General features: G+C 46.6%; 1 protein-coding gene across 2 annotated transcripts in view; it reads left to right on the top strand.

Moving 5' to 3' along the window:
* The window catches only part of sorcs2 (sortilin-related VPS10 domain containing receptor 2), a 736,913-nt gene that overhangs the window by 601,149 nt on the left and 114,600 nt on the right, over nucleotides 1–21,164 (top strand). For both annotated transcript variants that reach the window (XM_055644862.1, XM_055644870.1), the window contains exon 11: nucleotides 12,055–12,157. In XM_055644862.1, coding sequence (XP_055500837.1) covers nucleotides 12,055–12,157 — 103 coding nt within the window. The remainder of the gene's footprint in view (nucleotides 1–12,054; nucleotides 12,158–21,164) is intronic.

Here is a 21,164-nt window from a genome sequence, read left to right as displayed (position 1 = left end):
CCTACTTCGTTAGGAAAGAAATTTCCCCACTGACTCCCCCAATCTTACAATACTGCATGATGTTATATTTAATCAAATGTTGCCTTGATGTGAAGGGTGATTATTCTGATATCACATCTGGACTCGGTTTCTCTCTGCATGTTTAGGCAAAGATTGTAATTAAATCTGGAGCCAATTTGTAGTGGTAGAACCTAAACTCGGTAGGTCAGTCACAGTGGCGCAGCAGTAGAGTTGCTGCCTTGCAGCGCTTGCAGCCTCAGAGACCCAGGTTCAATCCCCACTACGGGTGCTGTCTGTACGGAGTTTGTACATTCTCCCCGTGACCGCGTGGGTTTTCTCCGAGATCTTCGGTTTTCTACCACACTCCAAAGACGTACAGGTTTGTAGGTAAATTGGCTTGGTAAATATAAAAAATGTCCTTAGTGTGTGTAGGATAGTGTTCATGTACGGGGATCGCTGTTCGGTGCGGACCCGGTGGGCCGAAGGGCCTGTTTCCACGCTGTATCTCTAAACTAAACTAAACTCAGCACTAACAACTGATATTTATGCCACAGGTCAGCAAGACTTTAACAGAAACCAATGTAAGCATTAGGGTTTACACCCAGAGAGATACAATTGATAATTATGCAAGCCAACATTTGTCTAAACCTTTAACTGATTGTACTTGAAGTATCGTATACAATTCTGGTTGCAATGCCAATATTGTAGGGATTCCTTTACATTTTCCACCAATGATGAAACCAAATGTCCAAGAAATTCAATAAGCACTATCCCAACTTACCATTCATGAACATTTCATTCCCATTACCCAGCTGATTTTCATGCCATCCATTGTGCATCAAACTGGCGATTCTGTGCACTGTCTTAGTGTACTATTAGAGCCATAGAGTGACACAGTGTGGAAACAGGCCATTCGGCCCAACGTGCCCACACTGGCCAACATGTTCCAGCTACACTAGCCCCGCCTGCCTGTGTTTGGTCCATATCCCTCCAAACCTGCCCTATCCATGTCCTCTTATACTCTTGTACCGTTTCTGAGATGCTTATCTGAGATGTATCTAAGTGCTTATGTGTAGATCAATCACTATTGCTGATTTGATCCATGCCTAGTTTTGCTAATAGCTGACCCGATCCATAATCCATGTCACTTTTCCACTATGTCATCTTGTGAAATGCGAGCAGCCATGACGTTTTAGTTTCACCTAAGACTTCGAGCCTACAGTACCTATTGCTATGGTCTTGGTATGTATTCTTATTAAAGTACTTATTACGTAGTTTAATGACGCTTGTGTCAATAGTACTTTACACATGGTGTCAGAAGTGGGATTCGAACCCACTCCTGCAGTCGGAGACCAGAAATGATTGCGCCTTTTACAGCCGTAGCAAATTTGGCCAAAAACGGGACATTAAAGTTCTTATTATGAAGTTTAATGGCTCTGTGGCAATAGTACTTTACACAACGGTCACCATCTGGAAAGTTCGGCCTCCAGTCTCCTGCACAATTCATGCATGCTTTTCGAAAGTTTATGCAGTCTTTCTGGCAGAATTGCTGATGCACCGAGGATTTCCTTAAATGCACTCATCAATTCTCTTCAGTCAGCTGTTCCATAACAGATCCCAAGATAAAGCTCGTGCTTGACTATGTATTTGTACTTGTCTGTGGGCGGCGTGGTGGTACAGCGGTAGTGTTGCTGCCTGACAGCGTTTACAGTGCCAGAGACCCTGGACGGAGTTTGTACGTTCACCCCGTGATATTTCTCCAGGATATTCGGTTTCCACCCACACTCCAAAGACGTACAGGTTTGTAGGCGAATTGGCTTGGTGTCAGAGTAAATTGTCCCTAGTGTGTGAAGGATAGTGTCAATATGCGGGGATCACAGGTCGGTGCGGACTCGGTGGGCCGAAGGGTCTGTTTCCGCACTGTATCTCAAAACTAAACTGAACCACCTCGTCCTCCAGAGAGTTAACATGTGGTCTAGATTCTCCCCACTATCCACCACCCCCCCCGCCCCGCACCCTAGATGCAGGCCATTCATGTCCAGAGAACTCACTCTATCCAAGTGCTGGCTCAGTTCAGCTCGAATGTTAGCAATGAACAAGTATCTGAGCTGATACTAATGAGTAAGGGGATGCCTTCATCATTGTTCACTTTGTGCTCAGCTACCACTACCTGTCCAAGTGGACAACCTTGGCTATCCCTAGAAAATAAAGAATATGGGATGTGCTGAAGAGAGGACAGCAATGAAGCAGCACAAACCTGACTGTCAGCAGCTCATAATCAGAAGAGATTGTGTAATAAGGGGAAGACACAGCAAGGAGAATTGTACAAAAACATACCATACACAAGGGCGGCATGGTGGTAGAGCTACTGCCTTACAGTGCCAGAGACCCGAGAAGGGCTGGGTGACGTTTCGGGTCAAGACCCTTCTTCAGACCCTTATTTTCTCGGGGTGGGGACTCCAACTGCATAAAGAAACAGTTTATGCCCTGCGTAAAGGGCAGTCACGGCAGCGCAGCGGTAGAGTTACTGCCTTACAGTGAATGCAGCGCCGGAGATCCGGGTTCGATCCTGACCATGGGTGCTGTCTGTATGGAGTTTGTACCTTCTCCCCGTGATCTGCACGAGTTTTCTCTGAGATCTTCGGTTTCCTCCCACACTAAAAATGTATAGGTTTGTAGGTTAATTGGCTTGGTATAAGTGTAAAAAAAGGAAATGTCGCTAGTGTGTCTCGGGTAGCGTTAATGTGTGGGGATCGCTTGTCGGTGGGCCGAATGGCCTGTATCTCTAAACTAAACTAAACTAAATAAGGATACTGTACTGCTGATCATTGTCTTTTCCTCCAGGGATCTGAGCCATTGGACACATGCATACCTCTTGTACACCAGGTGACCTAGATAACAGAGCTTTATTATGTATCCTGCTTAAAGCTGGGGGATCTTTCCTCACAGTAGGATGACAACTTTGCGAATGAGAATCACAAACACCTTACTATTGTTTTTTGCGTACAGTGGACAAAGCAGGTTTCCCTCTCCCTTAAGACCCTGAAGAAGGGTCTCGACCCGAAACGTCGCCCATTCCTTCTCTCCAGAGATGCTGCCTGCCCCACTGGGTTACTCCAGCACTTTGTGTCTATCTTCAGTGTAAACCAGCATCTGCAGTTCCTTCCTACACATTTTGTCTGCTGCACCGCAAAATCTCCTCAAGGTACGCCTACTTTGAAGAAGTTCTCCTCCTCTCTCTGACAAAGAGTTCTGCAGCACCCTCTCCCGCACCGTCTGCTTTGATCTGTCATTTTCACACCTAACCTTTCCATATCTCGAGACTCCCTCTCCCCCGACTCTAGTCTCAAGAAGGGTCTCAACCCGTAACATCACCCATTCCTTCTATCCAGAGATGCTGAGTTACTCCCGCTGAGTTACTCAAACATTTTGTGTCCATCATTGGTTTTAAGCAGCATCTGTAGTTCCTTCCTACATATAGTTGAATTACTTCCTGACATACACGGTTAGTGGCAATGCCAGATTGACATCTCTTCTTGAACTTTATGAATCTCCATAACCGAGCTGAAATTTGCAAAGGTTTGGAATGAACAACAGCAGATTAACCAAATATGATATACCTGCTCAACTAGTCTTTCCATTGAAGCAGAATTTTAGTTTTTCGGTGGAAACCTACTTGTTCTTCATTTTGCTCTTACAATGTTTCTGAAAATCTTAATGGGCCTGTCCCATTGTACGAGGTAATTCAAGAGTTCTCCCGAGTTTCCCCTGAATCGAACTCGGAGAATTACGGTAATAGCCGTTCGTAGGTACTCGGGGCTCTCGTGGACATTTTTTACGGTGCTGAAAAAAACTTCACGAGTTTCCGCGTTTCCCGAGTACCTGCCGTTAGCATTATGAGCCGCTACGTGATATCCACGAGCTCCGATGTAGCCGCTACGTACATTCTACGTACTTACCACGAGTTTGATTTTTTTTCACACACGGGAGAGCTCTTGATTTACCTCATACAGTGGGACAGGCCCTTTAGACTGTTCTGGTTCCAGTTTTGGTTGAGTAGCACTGGGATTATATTTGTTAATTTGCAAATGTTATTAATGAGATGTCGCACATTCTGGATAATGAAAACCAGGAATTACTTGCTCCAGACCAACATGCTCCAGGTATAATTACAAATTGAAGTGCTTTAATCATCAATTATCTATGTGCTTCCAAATTTATTACTGTCGATGTGTTCATTATTTTCTGAACTGTGTCTTCTGCCCAAGAAAATTGAATTGCATTTAATAATGCAGATGCTCTGCAAATAGGCAAATAACTACTGTATTTCTTTTAACGTGAATGTTATTAGTAATTGGAATTGTTTATGGTAGGAGATTAGTTTTCTTAGCGCATTGTTAGTTTAGTTTAGTTTAGAGATATAGCATGGAAACAGGCCCTTATGCCCACCGAATCCACACCGATCAGCGATCCCCGCATAATAATAATAATAATAATAATAATACATTTTATTTATGGGCGCCTTTCAAGAGTCTCAAGGACACCTTACAAAAATTTAGCAGGTAGAGGAAAAACATGTAAAGGGAATGAAATAAATAGTAGAGACATGACTAGTACACAAAGTAAAGACAGAATTCAATTCAAAACACAATATGAGGCAATTAATGCACAGATGAAAAGGGAGGGGGACGTGGGGCTAAGGATAGGCTTAGCCAAAAAGAGATATCGTTTACCAAAGGCGGGTATTTGCTGAAGAGATGGGTCTTGAGGCGGGACTGGAAGATGGTGAGGGACACGGAATTGCGGATCAGTTGGGGGAGGGAGTTCCAGAGCCTGGGAGCTGCCCTGGAGAAGGCTCTGTCCCCAAAACTGCGGAGGTTGGACGTGGATGGAGAGGAGACCGGCTGATGTGGATCTGAGGGACCGTGAGGGTTGGTAGGGGGAGAGGAGGTCAGTGAGATATGGGGGGGCCAGATGGTGGAGGGCTTTGTAGGTGAGGATCAGGATTTTGTAGGTGATCCGGTGGGAGATGGGAAGCCAGTGAAGTTGTTTGAGGACTGGAGTGATGTGATGCCAGGATTTGGTGTGGGTGATGAGTCGGGCGGCTGCGTTCTGGACCAGTTGGAGTCGGTTGATGTAGGTGGAGCTGATGCCAAGGAGAAGTGAGTTGCAATAGTCCAGTCGGGAGGAGATGAAGGCATGGATGAGTCTTTCAGCAGCGGGAGGTGTGAGAGAGGGTCTGAGTTTGGTGATGTTGCAGAGATGAAAGAAGGAGGTTTTAATGACATGGCGGATGTGAGGCTCAAGGGAGAGGGTGGAATCAAAGATCACGCCAAGGTTGCGGGCCTGGGGAGATGGGGAGACAGTGGTGCCGTCGATGGTGAGAGTGGGGTTATTGATTTTGCTGAGTGTGGTTTTGGAGCCTATGAGGAGGAATTCTGTCTTATCGCTGTTGAGTTTGAGAAAGTTATGTTGCATCCAGGTTTTTATAGCTGACAAACAGGAGTTGATATGGGAGAGGGGGGGGTTGTGGGGGGATTTGGTGCCGAGGTAGATCTGGGTGTCATCGGCGTAACAGTGGAAGTCCAGGTTGAAGTGGCGGAGTATCTGACCAAGGGGGAGGATGTAGATGATGAAGAGGAGGGGGTTGAGTACGGAGCCTTGGGGAACGCCTTGAGTGACTGTGGCTGTAGCAGAGGTGTGGTTGTGGAGAGAGATGAAGTGGGATCTGTTGGAAAGGTAGGAACGGAGCCAGCTGAGTGCAGAGCCTTCAGTGCCGAGGTCTTTGAGTCTGGTGAGCAGGATGTTATGGTTCACTGTATCGAAGGCTGCGCTCAGGTCGAGGAGGATGAGGATGTTGAGGGAACCAGTGTCAGCAGAGGTGAGGAGGATGTTGAGGACTTTGAGGAGAGCAGTTTCTGTGCTATGGAGGGGGCGAGAGCCAGATTGGAGGGGTTCAAGTAGGTTATACGCAAGGAGGTGGGAATGAAGTTGCGACGTAACGATACGCTCCAGGGTTTTTGAAAGAAAGGGGAGGTTTGAGATTGGGCGGTAGTTAATGAGAGAGGAGGGATCAAGACCAGGTTTCTTTAAGATTGGTGTAACAGCAGCAGTTTTGAAAGCGGAGGGACAATTCCTTGGGACAATGAGGAGTTGAAGAGATTAGTGAGGTAGGGACAGAGAACGGGGAGGCAGGACTTCAGCAAGGGTGTGGGGAGAGATCGAGGGAGCAGGTAGTGGGTTTGGAAGAGCTGATGAGTTTGGAGATTTCAGTAGGGGTGACCAGGTGTAGCAGGGTGAAGATGTGTTGAAAGTTACGGTTCTTGTTTTGAGGGGGGCCATAGTGTTAAGGGAGGTAGACAAGGTGGAGTTGAGATGGTTTGTGAGATCATCAGGTGAGATGGGGGTTGAGTCCAGGGGGAGAGTGGTGGAGAGCAGGTCAGAGAGATGGTGGGGATCAATGGATTTTAGATTACGGAAGGTGATTTCTCGGAGGAAACGGGGGCGAGGTGTCGGAGAAGGGATGGTGAACCGTATAAGCTTATGATCAGAGAGGGGGAAGAGGCATGGATGGAGGTCGAGTACCGGTTGATTTGTGGAGCAGACCAGGTCGAGGATGTGACCTTTGTCATGGGTGGGAAAGGTGACGTGCTGAGTGAGAGGGAAGTTGTCAAGTAAAAAGGCGAATTCAGATGCGAGCTTCCAGGTGGGGGAGTCCATGTGAATATTTAAGTCACCAAGTAGCAGCAGACGTGGGGAGAGGGATGAGGCAAGTGTGAGGAGTTCAGTGAAGTCAGATAGGAAGGAGGGGTTTGGTTTAGGTGGCCGGTAAATGAGGATGACTGTCATGGAGGAAAGGGCTTTGAAGGCAAGGAATTCAAATTATGCTACTGGGGGAAAGGTGTGTTCAGTAATACGAAAGTTCTGGTTGAAAATAACAGTGAGGCCACCTCCATGGCGGGAGGGGCGGGGTTTGGAGATGTAATTAAATATTAATACTGCCCTACACACACTAAGGACAATTCTTACAATTGTACCAAGCCAATTAACCTACAAACCTGTTCGTTTTTGGAGTGTGGGAGAAAGCCGAAGATTTCGGGGAAAACCCACGCAGGTCACGGGAGAACGTACAAACTCCGTACAGACAGCACCCATAGTCGGGATGGAACACAGGTCTCCGCTGCTGCAAGCGCGATAAGGCGGCAACTCTACCGCTGCGCCACCGTGCCGTGAGTGATATGAAGTTGAGAATTTGCACGTTGCCACGGTGATGTTGAAACCCCTTGAATGGTTCCTTGTCACCTTGTCTCAAATGGTTTGATGCTGTCGTAGAGATCAAAATGAAAGTGATTATTAATAAGTGAGTTCGGTATTCCGACTGCGCACGCCCAGGTCATAGGTCATTCGCAATAAAGAGCTGAGCTGCTGCGTGTGTACAGACGGGCGTTTCATCTGTAGCCGGGATCGAACACGGGTCTCCGGTGCTGCAAGCGCTGTTGAATTGCTGCTGGAGTTAGATAATGTCGAACAAGTGCGAACGGGTGATCTCACTACCGTCCCCGTCCCTTCCCAAGTGTCCCATCACTGTCCGCTGGCAGCCGGAGATGTCTGGAGTGCCAGTGCTATCTCCAGCTCAACTCTGCTCCAGCTCCTGAGGAGCCCGTTCCCCGATGGGCCGGGGACCGTCAGCTGCACCTCTCGCCTTATCCAGTGGATGTCGGTTAACCCCCTCGGTGCCGGCGAAAGCAGAACACCAGTCATCAACGGGGAAATGCTGCAGGTCAGGCAACATCTCTGGAGAAACGTCACCCATTCCTTTTCTCCAAAGATGCTGCCTGTCCCGCTGAGTTACTCCAGTACGTGGTGTCTACCTTTGGTGTAAACCAGCATCTGCAGTTCTTTCCTACAAAGCAGCGCCTGGTCTGCTGGTGAAGGAGAGGCTGGGTCTGGGGGGGGCGGCGCTGCTGCCCCGGGCCGGCGGGGAGGGAGAGGAGCGTGACCCAGGGCAAGGACTAGGCCTCGGCCTCTCCCTCCCCCTCCCCCTGCTCCAGGCTGCTCAACCCATCCCCCCTATATCCCCCACCTCAAGTACGGTATTTGAAATCACCGACGTCGTGGTGAAAATGGGGCCGGTGGTGGTTTACATCGAGTTCCTGGGGAGGTGAGGAGGGAGAATTGGGGGAGGAGGGGTATAGAGAGGAGGGGGGTGCAGTGGGGGAGGTAGGGACTGGGGGATAGAGGGGAGAGGCGGTGGGAAGAGAGGTGGGGAGAGGGATGGGGTGAGAGATGGGGAGAGGAGTGCGGAGAGGGATGGGAAGAGGGATGGGGAGAGAGGAACTCGCTATCGCGACTTCACTGCAGGTCCTGGAAACCCCGTCTTCGCGGGAACTCCCCTGCGCTTGGACAATCCTTCCGCCCCGCCCGACCTCCCCGCCCCGGACTGGAGGGAGGGACTGGGGGACATTGGCCACCGTTGCAACCAACGTGCAAACCTGGGCACTCCCCATGGAATGTTAAACTAAACATCTGTGAGCAAAACACAAAACCCCCTTCTCTCTCCCCCACCTCTCCACTGGTCCAGTCTCTCCACCTGTCTCCCACTCGCATCTGCCCCCCCCCTCTCTCTCTCGCTGTTACACCCCGCTCTCCCGCCACCTGGCACCCCCGTTTGTGTTTTTTTTTGTGATTGACCTTTGACAAATCCCATGATTCCTTGCGTTTTCCCGCATACCGAACTCGCTTCTTCTCTACTGCTGTCTTTACACAACTTGATGCACAGAGATATACCAAAGGCGTACATTTGCACCATGGGTTTTTTCACATTCTCTTAATGGCTTTTAAAAAACTTCACTTCTTCTTCTTCTTCTTCTTCTTCTTCTTCTTCTTCTTCTTCTTCTTCTTCTTCTTCTTCTTCTTCTTGCGTATGGCGTGCACAACCTCAAGTTGTAAGACAACTTGTTCTGTTTGATCTTCTGTTTGTGCACGCCAGGTTGATTGCATTCGTCGAAACAGAGCAGACCATGTGAACGTTGCAATCTCTTAGCGAATAAATCTAAAGTTTGTATGTATGATGTTTTTCTAATAAATTGAAGGATGTTGACCCAACTTTTGTGTGTATTGGCTGCTGCTGGTTCCATTCATAAATCACTACTGTGCTCCCTAGTTAGGTAAAATAGAGACTTGAACTCAGATCAATAGATAGATACAGTGGCACGGTGGCTCAGCAGTAGAGTTGCTGCCTTGCAGCGCTTTCAGTGCCAGAGACCCGGGTTCAAGTTCAAGTGAGTTTATTGTCATTTGTCCCTGTATAGGACAACAAAATTCTTGCTTTGCTTAAGCACACAGAAAAATAGTAGGCATTTACTACAAAACAGATAAATGTGTCCATATACCATGATATATAAATATATACACACATGAATAAATAAACTGGTAAAGTGCAAATAACAGAAAGTGGTTATTAATAATCAGAGTTTTGTCCGAGCCAGGTTTAATAGCCTGATGGCTGTGGGGAAGTAGCTATTCCTGAACCTGGTTGTTGCAGTCTTCCGGCTCCTGTACCTTCTACCTGAAGGTAGCAGGGAGATGAGTGTGTGGCCAGGATGGTGTGGGTCTTTGATGATACTGCCAGCCTTTTTGAGGCAGCGACTGCGATAAATCCCCTCGATGGAAGGAAGGTCAGAGACGATGATGGACTGGGCAGTTTACTACTTTTTGTAGCCTTTCCCTCTCCAGGGCGCTCAAATTGCCGAACCAAGCCACGATGCAACCGGTCAGCATGCTCTCGACTGTGCACCTGTAGAAGTTAGAGAGAGTCTTCCTTGACAATCCGACTCTCCGTATTCTTCTCAGGAAGTAGAGGCGCTGATGAGCTTTCTTGATAATTGCGTTAGTGTTCTCGGACCAGGAAAGATCTTCAGAGATGTGCACGCCCAGGAATTTGAAGTTCTTGACCCTTTTAACCATCGACCCGTTGACATAAATGGGGCTGTGGGTCCCCCTCCTACTCCTTCCAAAGTCCACAATCAGTTCCTTGGTTTTGCTGGTGTTGAGGGCCAGGTTATTGCGCTGGCACCATATGGGCAGTTGCTCGATCTCTCTTCTATATTCTGACTCATCCCCATCAGTGATACGCCCACAATAGTGGTGTCGTCAGCGAACTTGATGATGGAGTTCGCACTGTGGTTCGCTACGCAGTCATGGGTATAGAGTGAGTACAGCAGGGGGCTGAGCACGCAGCCTTGAGGTGCTCCCGTGCTGATTGTTATCGAGGCTGACACATTTCCCCCAATACGAACAGACTGTGGTCTGTGGATGAGGAAGTCGAGGATCCAGTTGCACAGGGATGCGCAGAGACCCAGTTCTGCGAGTTTGGTAACCAGTTTAGAGGGAATGATTGTGTTAAATGCCGAGCTGTAATCAATGAATAACAGCCTGACATATGAGTTTTTGTTGTCCAAGTGGTCCAGTGCGGAGTGGAGGGCCAGTGAGATCGCATCCACCGTTGATCTGTTGTGGCGGTAAGCGAACTGCAGTGGGTCCAGGTTTTTGTCGAGGTAGGAGTTGATTTGCTCCATGATTGAACCCGACTTCGGGTGCTGTCTGTACAGAATTTCTACGTTCTCCCCGTGACCACGTGCGTTTTCTTCAAGATCTTCGGTTTTCTCCCACACTCCACAGGTTTGCAGGTTAATTGGCTTGGTATAAGTGTAAATAGTCCCTAGTGTGGGTAGGATACGAGGCTTGCTGGTCAGTGCAGACTCGTTGGGCTGAAGGGCCTGTTTCTGCGCTGTATCTGTAAACTAAACTAAAACTAAATGTAGTTGGGGAATGGTGCTGGGGTACTGTTGCAACAAGAAGTGTTCAGCGTAACTGACAGAAAGACAAGCATAGCTGGGCACATATGCGTAGCCATGGCTGCACCTTTGGCTTGTGGAGGCTAATGATGTGAAAGTTGAGGACCAGGGAACCCTCTGATGCACCAATGAAGTTATTTCAACTCTCTGTTTAGATAGGGCTTAGAACGTATTCTTGTGGAGGTTGCACCAAATGCTGGACTAACTCAGCGGGACAGGCAGCATCTCGGGAGAGAAGGAATGGGTGACGTTTCTAGTCGAGACCCTTCTTCAGACTGAAGAAGACTATTCTTGTGGAGATTTTGGTTATGTTGTGGTTGACGGAGCAATTTACAAACAAGAAATGTGAATCTGCGTTCTCATGCACCAGATGCTTGTTAAACATTGGGGCGAGAAAAACGAAAAAAAACCTCTCCATGGACTGGGTCTGATTTGTGGCAAAGCACTTGACAATACTCCGGAAGTTTAAATTATGTTTGCATATATTAGCAGGGTATCTCAATCTATCTTATATCATGCTTTTTATTTGACAATTGGAAACAAAACTTCTTTTAGAAATAGAAATAAACTGATATGCTTTGTATAAAATGAGGACTTAAATGAAAATTTCAAAAGGCACAAAAGACTGCTCGAGACTGAATTTGAGCCCCACCGCGGGGCTGTGGACTTGCCAATCCCATGCCAGTGATCGACCCTCCAACCACGGCCTGCGGATTTAACCATCGAGGAGCTTGCAGTCTCGGGTAGTGACTGATGTCGGGAAGCTCCAAACGACGTTGAAGGTTTCGACCATCCCCGACCCGGGGTCAGATCGCCCGGAGCGGGGGAGCTGAGATTCCCCCCCGATGCAGGAGCTTGATCGCCCCGACACGGAGGGCCCGACCACCGGCTATGGGAGCCAAGATCATCCCGTCAACGGAAGGTTCTAGGCCCCTGACCGGGGGAAAACAAAGAAGGGAAGAGATTGAACTTTTTTTCGCCTTCCATCACAGTGAGGAATGTGGAGGAGTCACTGTGGTGGATGTTTATGTTCAAATGTATTTTGTGTGTTCTGGTGCTTTTTATTGGTATGACTGTATGGCAAATCAAATTCCTCGTATATGTTGCAAAACATACTTGGCTAATAAAGTCTGATTATGATTATTATGATTATTATGATAATGAAGAACCTATCTTTTTTGCTTGTCTTTCTCTGCAGCCTGAATGCTCCGTCCACTTGCACCTGCGTTGGGCTGATAACCCGTATGTATCGGGCACTGTTCACACCAAAGATTCCGCGCCAGGACTTATAATGGGAGCAGGTAATATTATAATTTATTTAAATGCAATATTTACTGAAATTAAATATAATAAAAATCCTTTTTGTTTAGAAGGTACTCTTTTGAAGGAATGGATTTAATTTTTTTGTGGAATTTAGTTCAGTTTACATTTAGTTTAGTTTGGAGACCCTGCACGGAAATAGGCCCTTCGGCCCATCGAGTCTGTGCCGACCAGCAATCCTCATACACTAGCACTATCCCGCGCACAAGGAACAATTTACATTTTTTTACTGAAGCCAATTAACCGACGAACCTGTACGTCTTTGGAGTGTGGGAGCAAACCAGAGCATGCGTCGAAAACCCACGCGGTCACACGGAAAACGTACAAACTCCGTACAGACTGCACCTATAGTAAGGATCGAACCCAGTTCTCTTCCGTGACACCACCGTGCTGGTGAATGCTCATTCAGCATTTGCATGCAGTTGAGCAGGAAGCTTTGCAAACTAGCTATTGCAGTACCATCAGCTCAAGATCTATAGTTCTGGCCGATGCTCCCGGTTGGGTATTTCATTCCTTGAAGTGTATCCCAATTTTTTTTTCTGGCACTGTTTTGCCAAAACCTGGAATGGTGTTACACTACCACATTTAACCAGCCTTGTTACATTACAACTACAGTCTTTCAGTAAACTCTTAGTAACGACTGGTAATCCCACTGAAGATGCCTTCAATGAAAAGAGTCACTAAATTTCCTACCTCACATCTTCCCATCACACTGTTGTTTTCTGGGACTATTTCTCACAATATTACATTGCCAGGACCTCTGTCTTAAAACCCTAGAGTGAGCTACAGTTTCTTGCAGCACAATGTAAGTTGTAGCAACAGTGGCAGATCGATCAGCCATGATTGAATGGCAGAGTCCACTTGATGGACCGATTGGCCTTCAGTGCTCCCCATAATTTTTGGGACAAAGACCCATCATTTATTTATTTGCCTCTGTACGCCACAATTTGAGAGTTGTAATAGAAAAAAGTCACACGTGGTTAAAGTGCACATTGTCGGATTTTACTAAAGGCATTTTTATACATTTTATTTTCACCATGTAGAAATTACAGCAGTGTTTAGACATAGTCTCCCCATTTAGAAATTACTAGGCTTGTATTCACTGGAGTTTAGAAGGATGAGGGGATATCTTATAGAAACATATACAATTATAAAAGGACTGGACCAGCTAGATGCAGGAAAAATGTTCCCAATGTTGGGTGAGTCCAGAACCAGGGGCCACAGTCTTAGAATAAAGGGGATGTCATTTAAGACTGAGGTGAGAAAAAACGTTTTCAGTTAGTTGTGAATTTATGGCCAAAATCACTGGATGGATTTAAGGGAGAGTTAGATAGAGCTCTAGGGGCTAGTGGAGTCAAGGGATATGGGGAGAAGGCAGGCACAGGTTATTGATAGGGGACGATCAGCGATGATCACAATGAATGGCGGTGCTGGCTCAAAGGGCCGAATGGCCTCCTCCTGCACCTATTTTCTATGTTTCTATGTTTCAGGGCATCATAGTGTTTGGGACACAGCAATGTCATGTAAATAAATGGCAAATAAATAAATGATGGTTCTTTGTCCCAAACATTATGGAGGGCACTGTAATTCTGCTCCTAGAACATATGAACCTATTAACTAAATATACAGAGTGAGCCCTGGCCAGGCAACTATCACATGTGGCCTGTTGTTCATACCACACTCAAGTATTCTCGGGGCTGTCGTACAGAGAGGAGCATGTTTTATTAATGATTTATGACAATACCTAACCAGGAGCAAAAATGAACCAATATCAAGTCGTCAAGTCAAGTAAATTTTATTTCTATAGCACATTTGAAACCAACTCTCATTGCCCAAAGTGCTTTACAGTGCAGGTACTAACGTGCTACATACAATGGTACATAGATTAAACAATACATACATAAATACATACATACAGCGCTCCCTCAGAGGACCTCAAGAAACGTTTGTGAGTAGAAATAAGTTTTAAGTCTAGACTTAAAGTAGTCGATGGTGGGGGCAGTTCTGATGGGAAGACGGATGCTGTTCCACAGTCTAGATGCTGCAACCGCAAAAGCACGGTTGCCCTGAGCTTATACCTGGACCGCGGGATAGTCAGTCGCCTCAAGACGGCCGACCTGAGGCACCTGATCTATTCATGCCTCACGTGGGCTCGAAATCAGCTGCTCTATGGAAACATTATGATAAGGTGGTGGAAAATCTAATTGACCGCTGCAAAAGCAGGCAGTTAGCAATCTCATGCGTTACAGCTCAACAAGAAAGGAAGTGGAATCGCAGAATCTGATCCAAAGTGCTGAAGTTCTCTTTCAGACACAACGCCATCAATGTCACCCAACTCATTTAGATAAAACAAAGCCTGCAGATGAGAATGGAGACAGCGAAGTGCAACGTGCATTTGTGTGAGTTGGGAGATTACTGTTCATTTTGAGCACCAAGGTAACCATGTGAATAGAATGACATGACTGACATGACAGGAATGGGTGACGTTTCGGGTCGAGAGGTTCCTTGATATGCATCCCCTTTGTCCATTTTTCACACCATGCGCTTCCTTACCTATGTATCTCCCTCTTCCCTGACATCAGTCTAAAGAAGGGTCTCGAGCCGAAACTTCACCCATTCCTTCTCTCCAGAGATGCTGCCTGTCCCGCTGAGTTACTCCAGCATTTTGTACATGTCTTCGAGAAGAGGATGCCTCCAGTGTACAGATGGAGCAGGAGGAGGTATTAGCAACGCACAATCGGATACAATTAAATTGATATCCATATGTCAGTCTTGTCATTCTATTCTCATGGAATTCCTAGATTAATAAAAAGGAGTTGATCAGTTCCTAGATTGGTAAGAGATTATTAAGAAGAGGAAATTGCTGAAGGTTATTCTTGGAATGCCCGGTAGGCGGCGCGGCTTTGGCCAGCAGCGGCCTCTGCAGTCTGTCCGCGTTTTTATTATTTTCTGTCTGTGTTTTAATGTAGTTTTTGTTATTTTTTGTTGGGGTGTGTGTGTGGGGGGGGTGGGAGGGGGGGGAAACTTTTTAAATCTCTCCCTGCACTGGAGACCCAACCTTTTCTCGTCGGGTTTCCGTTGTCGTTGGGGCCGCAACGAGGAGCGGCCTCCAACAGGAAGAAGCCGGGGACTCTGGTGCTACTCACCGTCGCCGTCGCGGGGCTGGCCGAGTCCGGAGCGGTTGGAGCGGTGGAGGAGCGCTGCTGCTGCTGCTGCTGCTGCTGCTGCTGCTGCTGCTGCCGATGCCGCTGCTCAGTCGGAGGCTGCTGCTGCGGGTCTGCGGACGACGGCACCGGGGAGCCCGCGGCTCCCTGGAGGGAGACCGCTTTTCGGGGCTCCTGCAACGGCGAATTCTCCCGCCCGAGTTGCGGGGTCGAAGAGCTCCTGGAGCGGGGCCTCACTACACCGCCCCGCGCGGCTGGAATGGCCGCGGGACTTTACGAGCGCACACCGGGGGCTCCAACACCAAGACCCGGTGTGCGACCTCGCACCACCCGGCGTGGCTTTAATGGCCGCGGGACAATCGCCATCGCCAGCCGGGGGCTTTGACTTTGACTCTGACATCGGGGGGGGGGGGAGAGTGCAGTGGAGAGATAAGTTTTTTTTGGCCTTCCATCACAGCTATGTGATGGATGTTTATGTAAAATGTAATTATGTTGTGTCTGGGGTCTATTTGTGTGTAATGTATGGCTGCAGAAACGGCATTTCGTTTGGACCTCCAGGGGTCCAAATGACAATTAAATTGACTCTTGACTCTCTTGACTCTTGAACCCTCCGTGTGTGAGGAGTTGGTGGGGTGTATTTTATAAGTGGTGCTAATGACTGAAGATTGGAGAATTACAAGTATTACACTTATAATTAATGAAAAACAGGTGAGAGATACACCTGGAAATTAGAGGGTTGTTATCCCAATGTTGAGGATGGAAAATGTTTTAAAAATGATCTAGACTGAATTGTTATTTGGGAAGCTGTGGAGCAATAAATATAACTGGAGGTAACATGTTTACAAAGATTTTTCAAGTTGTTTGATGAAGTAATGAAGGAGTTATTAATGACAGTGCAATTGATTCATATTTGGACTTGCAAAAGATGTTTAAAGATGTGCCTCATGATAGATTCGCTGGAGAATTGAAATATGTGGGATTAAGATGTGTGAATGCCAAATCATCTCAAAGGCACAGGATGGTGATTGTGTATTTGATTTAGAAGGAAATAAATATGTTCCTCCCTGGAATTAATGTTAGAATTTTTGTCATACATTATATATTATGAGTAGGCAGGACGTAATCTTAAAGTTTGAAATTGGAACAAAATGAATAATATACTTTACAACAAATACAAACAGAGTGTAGGAACAGAGAACTATGGAATTAAGTGTTTACCAAACTTGGAATGTAATACAGGAGAACGTTGAACGTTTTTGAGATCATTGCCTTTATTAATAAGGGTTTAAGCAAGAATAATGGCCTAGCGTCAGTAAAACACAGGTGGATGGTTTATCAAGGACCTTAGAGAGGATGCAAGAGAAATTGACTCAAGTGCGTTCTTCATTATGTGGAGGAATTTGTACAAGTTCAAGTTCACATTTAATGTCACGTGCACCAATTGAGTTACCTTTGAGTGACATTTGAGTTACCATACAGCCATACAAATAAAAAGAACACGATAGAGTTTAACATAAACATCCCCACACAGCGGAATCAACGTTTCCCACTGTGAAGGAGGTCAATAAAGTCATCTTCCTCTTTGTGCACCCATGGTCGGGGCCTTTGAACCCCTCCGCAGTCGTCGATACGGACAGCCCGATGTACAGGCCTTCTCGCCGGGATGATCGAAACTCCGGCATCGGAACGGATCGGAACACACTCGCGGCTTGGAGTTTCCGAATCGGCCACTTCCTACCGGAAACCGCGGCTTCCGAAGTCCACAGGCTGAACTGGGCGGAGCTCCAGCACTGGCAATCCCCGGCAAAAGATCCCAGGACTTTGCGATGTTAAAGTCAACGCCGCGCCCGCGTCTAGAGGCTCTGCAAACCACAGCTCCACGGTGTTAAAGTCAGCAGGCCCAACACTCCGGAGCTCCAACACTACGATGGTAATTCAGCGCTGCCCCGCTGCTGAAGCTCTAGCCGGTCTCCGGTTGGAAAGGCCACGCCAATTCAGTTGGTAGGCCGCGGGGGGGGGGGGGGGGGGGGGGGGGGGGGGGGGAGAGGGAAGATGCGACTCAGAGAAAAGACGCATCTCCGTCCAGGTAAGTGACTGAGAAATGGTTTCCCCCTTTTCCCCCCTACCACCCCCCACATAATACATACCGAGAAACATTAAAACATACTTTTAGACACACTAAAAATAACAAAAAGGATGAAATGATTAACAGCTGCTAGTGAGGCAGCCACTTCGGTGGTGCCACCCGATGGACTATAGAGTATGGACTATTCTCATTTGAGCAGAACGTGTCAAAAGTGATATGATAGAGGTGCTTAAACAGAAGTAGTTTTGATAGATTAACAAAAAAAGTGTTTCTAATGGCCGAATAATCTATCCCCCAGGAACAACTAATGTGATTGGCAAAAAGTACCAGAGGCAGCCCAGGAAATTACTGCACATTGAGTTTCATTGCCTGAAAGTGGCAGCAGATGTAGTAACAAATTGGAGAGGTTTACAAGTTTATTCAAGATTTACAGGAAGTGAAGCTGCTGGCTGCTGAATATTACCAACTGATTAGCTGAGGAATTAGGGGCACAAACAGATCACTTAACCGTACATCCTCTTTGTGCCATTTCATAAGGTCATGGCTTATTTGTTGTTTCAGCTCATCGCACAATAACCTTCCACTGCCTTTCCTGCCCTGTGTCTGTGTACTTCTGCCTGTTGTCCTTGTTTCTGTGTACTTTTGTCAAAAAAATATTCTGACGGGCCTGTCCCACTTACGCGACTTTTCAGCAGACTGCTGACGACTGTCAAGTTGCCGGCAGTCGCCTGAAAAACCGGCAACTGGAACGACGACTGTCAGAGTGGAACACACACACTCGCACATAGCAAAGGCGGGGGCCAGGGCAAACGGGGGGCGGCTCTGTCTAAAAATTCCCACAGTGCAAAGCCAAGGTGATACAGACACACAACGCGATGAATAAGATGGTTAGCACAGTGTACGGTAAGTCCTTTAAAAGAGGGGAGTAGAAGGAGTGCAGAAGGAGTGGAGACAGCTTTTAAGAAGCTAGACAACTTTTAATAAGCCAGAGATACACAGCTGTGAAGTTCGGCAGACATTTAACATTACTGGTCGGTTATCCTTGGTTCTGATAGCTCGTGCTTGCGTTTTTTCCCCCCAATGAGCCAATGAAAATGACTGGTCAGCAAAGGCGATTAACTAAAACTACCTACGACTACCTTGACTACCCATAACTACATGGTGACCCCACTACAACTGCACGTACGATTACAGGATTATCGATTAACTCCATGGCGACCAATTTCTGGTCGCAGAAAAATGTTCAACGTTGAAAAATTTACGGCGACCATACTGAGGCCTCGACTAGTTCCCAGAATGCGAGGACTCCTCGCAACCACGAAGGCGACTGACCAGAGACCACTGGCGAACGTGTGGTGACCATGTGGCGAGCGCAGAGTCTCCTGCACTCGCCTAAAATGTCACCTAAGGGGGACTGGCCCTTAATAATCAGCCTCCTCCCTGAGGATAAAAAAATTCAAATTCACTACCTTCTGGGAAAAAAAGGAAATATTGCTTCCTCTCATCTTAAATAAGTGATTCCCTTATTTAAGAACGGTGAGCCCAAGATCCAGATTCTCCCACAAGAGAAAATATTCTTTCTACATTCACCCTGTTTAGACCCCTCAGGATCATCTATTTTTAATTTATCCTCTCTCACTCTTCTAAGCTCCAGCAGATACAAGACTGGCTCCCCAATCTTTACTCATAAGACAGCCTACCAATTTGAGATATGCTTCGTCGGTGATTTAGTCTGAATATGGTCAGTATGTATAATTTGACCACAGTGGGTGGCACGGTGGCACAGTGGTAGAGTTGCTGCCTTACAGCGCTTGTAACGCCGGAGACCTAAGTTCGATCCCGACGACAGGTGCCGTCTGTACGGAGTTTGTACCTTCTCCCCGTGACCGCGTGGGTTTTCTCCGAGATCTTCAGTTTCCTCCCACACTCCAAAGATGTGCAGGTTTGTAGGTTAATTGGCTTGTTGTATGTGTAAATTGTCCCTAATGTGTGTGGGATAGTGTTAATGTGCGGGGATCACTGGTCGGTGCGGACTCAGTGGGCCGAAGGGCCGGTTTCTGCACTGTGTCTCTAAACTAAACAAAACTAAACCAATCAGTAAGAATTGCCATAAAGATTTGTGGTCTCTCCCCAAGATTATTACTCATGGCAATGGGCATTAATCCTGTGATCCTTCTCACTTACATTTTTGTTTGCCATTCTGTCTACTTTTGTCAACTAATGTGGATCAGCCAAAAGGCATTGTTGCATTGACATGTTGCTCTCAAGATTCAAGTACATTGAGCAGATTACATTTGATGGTGTTTTGCTGTGACGGAGAATATCTTTTTTTGGCTGAGCCGGGGCATCGGTCTTCAGAAAGACCTGGCACCAAAGCATGTTGATGCAGCCACATTTGGCACATAATACTGCTCAAATTCTCAGTCATTTGAGCATTCCTGCTGTTCATTAAGAATCAGCAATGTGTTTACCATCACAGTGCAGTGAATGTAAAAGAATGGAACGGGACAGGTACAATGATGTTGGGTCAGGTTTTTCTGAGAGCATATCTGCATAGAAATTGATTCCTATTGAAACTGTTCTTTGATGCATAGATTGCACATAAAAAGCCTATTGTACCTGCTTTTGAAGTGCCTGCAACCACTTTCAATTGAAGTCCCATCCATCAGAAAATTGGGCTGAGCATTTTGTTGTTGCAATTCACATAAAGCAGGCTTCAGTTTCCCATCATATTTTGTGGATGCAATGATATCAACAATATAGCATAGTTTATTTTAATAAAGTAACAGTGAAACTTACAAAACATTGTAAATTATGACTCTCAATTAAATTAGTGGTCGGGATATTATTGCAGAAAATCCCAAGGGATAGAATTCATGTACATTTGGACAAGCTGGGACAGATCGGGGAGTGTAAGCATGTGGTTTTGTGTGGAATTGAGATTTTTGAGGAGGTAGCAAAGGAGATTGTTGAAGGCAGGACAATGGACATTGGCTGTATGGACCCTAGTCAGACATTTGTCAAGGTCCCACAGGTGGAGAATGTTAAACCATGTGGGATCCAAGATGAGCTGTGTGAACTAATTCAAAATTGGCTTGATGACAGAAAGCAGGTAGTGGTGGATGAATGGCTTTCTGATTGAAGTCCTGTGGCCAGTGAGGTACCACAGGTATTGGCACTTGGACCCTTGTTTGTTTCTGATATATTTAATTGCTTGGATGCAAGTGTAGGAAGTGTAAAGGGCCTGTCCCAATGTACGAGGGTAATTCAAGAGCTCTCCCGAGTTAAAAAAAAATAATCAAACTCATGGTAAGTACGTAGAATGTACATAGCGACTACGTCGGAGCTCATGGACGTCTCTTAGCGGCTCGTAACGTTAACGGCAGGTACTCGGGAAACGCAGTAAGCTCGTGAAGATTTTTCAACATGTTGAAAGATGTCCATGAGAGCCCCGAGTACCTACGAGCGGCTATTACCGTAATTCTCCAAGTTCGATTCAGGGGAAACTCGGGAGAACTCTTGAATTACCTCGTACAGTGGGACAGGCCCTTAAGTGTGCAGAGAACATGAAAGTGGGTGTTGAAGATAGCAAGAAAAGCTGTCTATTGCCTCAGTAAGATATGGACCAGATGAAAAGTTGGTGGAGCATTGGGTGATGGACCTTATTGCAAATTAATACAAGAAAATGCATTTTGGAAAGTAAAATAAGACATAATTGACTTGTTCCATTATCCAAGT

Source organism: Leucoraja erinacea, chromosome 1 (genome assembly GCF_028641065.1).
Source record: "Leucoraja erinacea ecotype New England chromosome 1, Leri_hhj_1, whole genome shotgun sequence".
Classification (NCBI taxonomy): domain Eukaryota; kingdom Metazoa; phylum Chordata; class Chondrichthyes; order Rajiformes; family Rajidae; genus Leucoraja; species Leucoraja erinaceus.
This window is presented reverse-complemented; position numbering and strand designations above follow the sequence as displayed.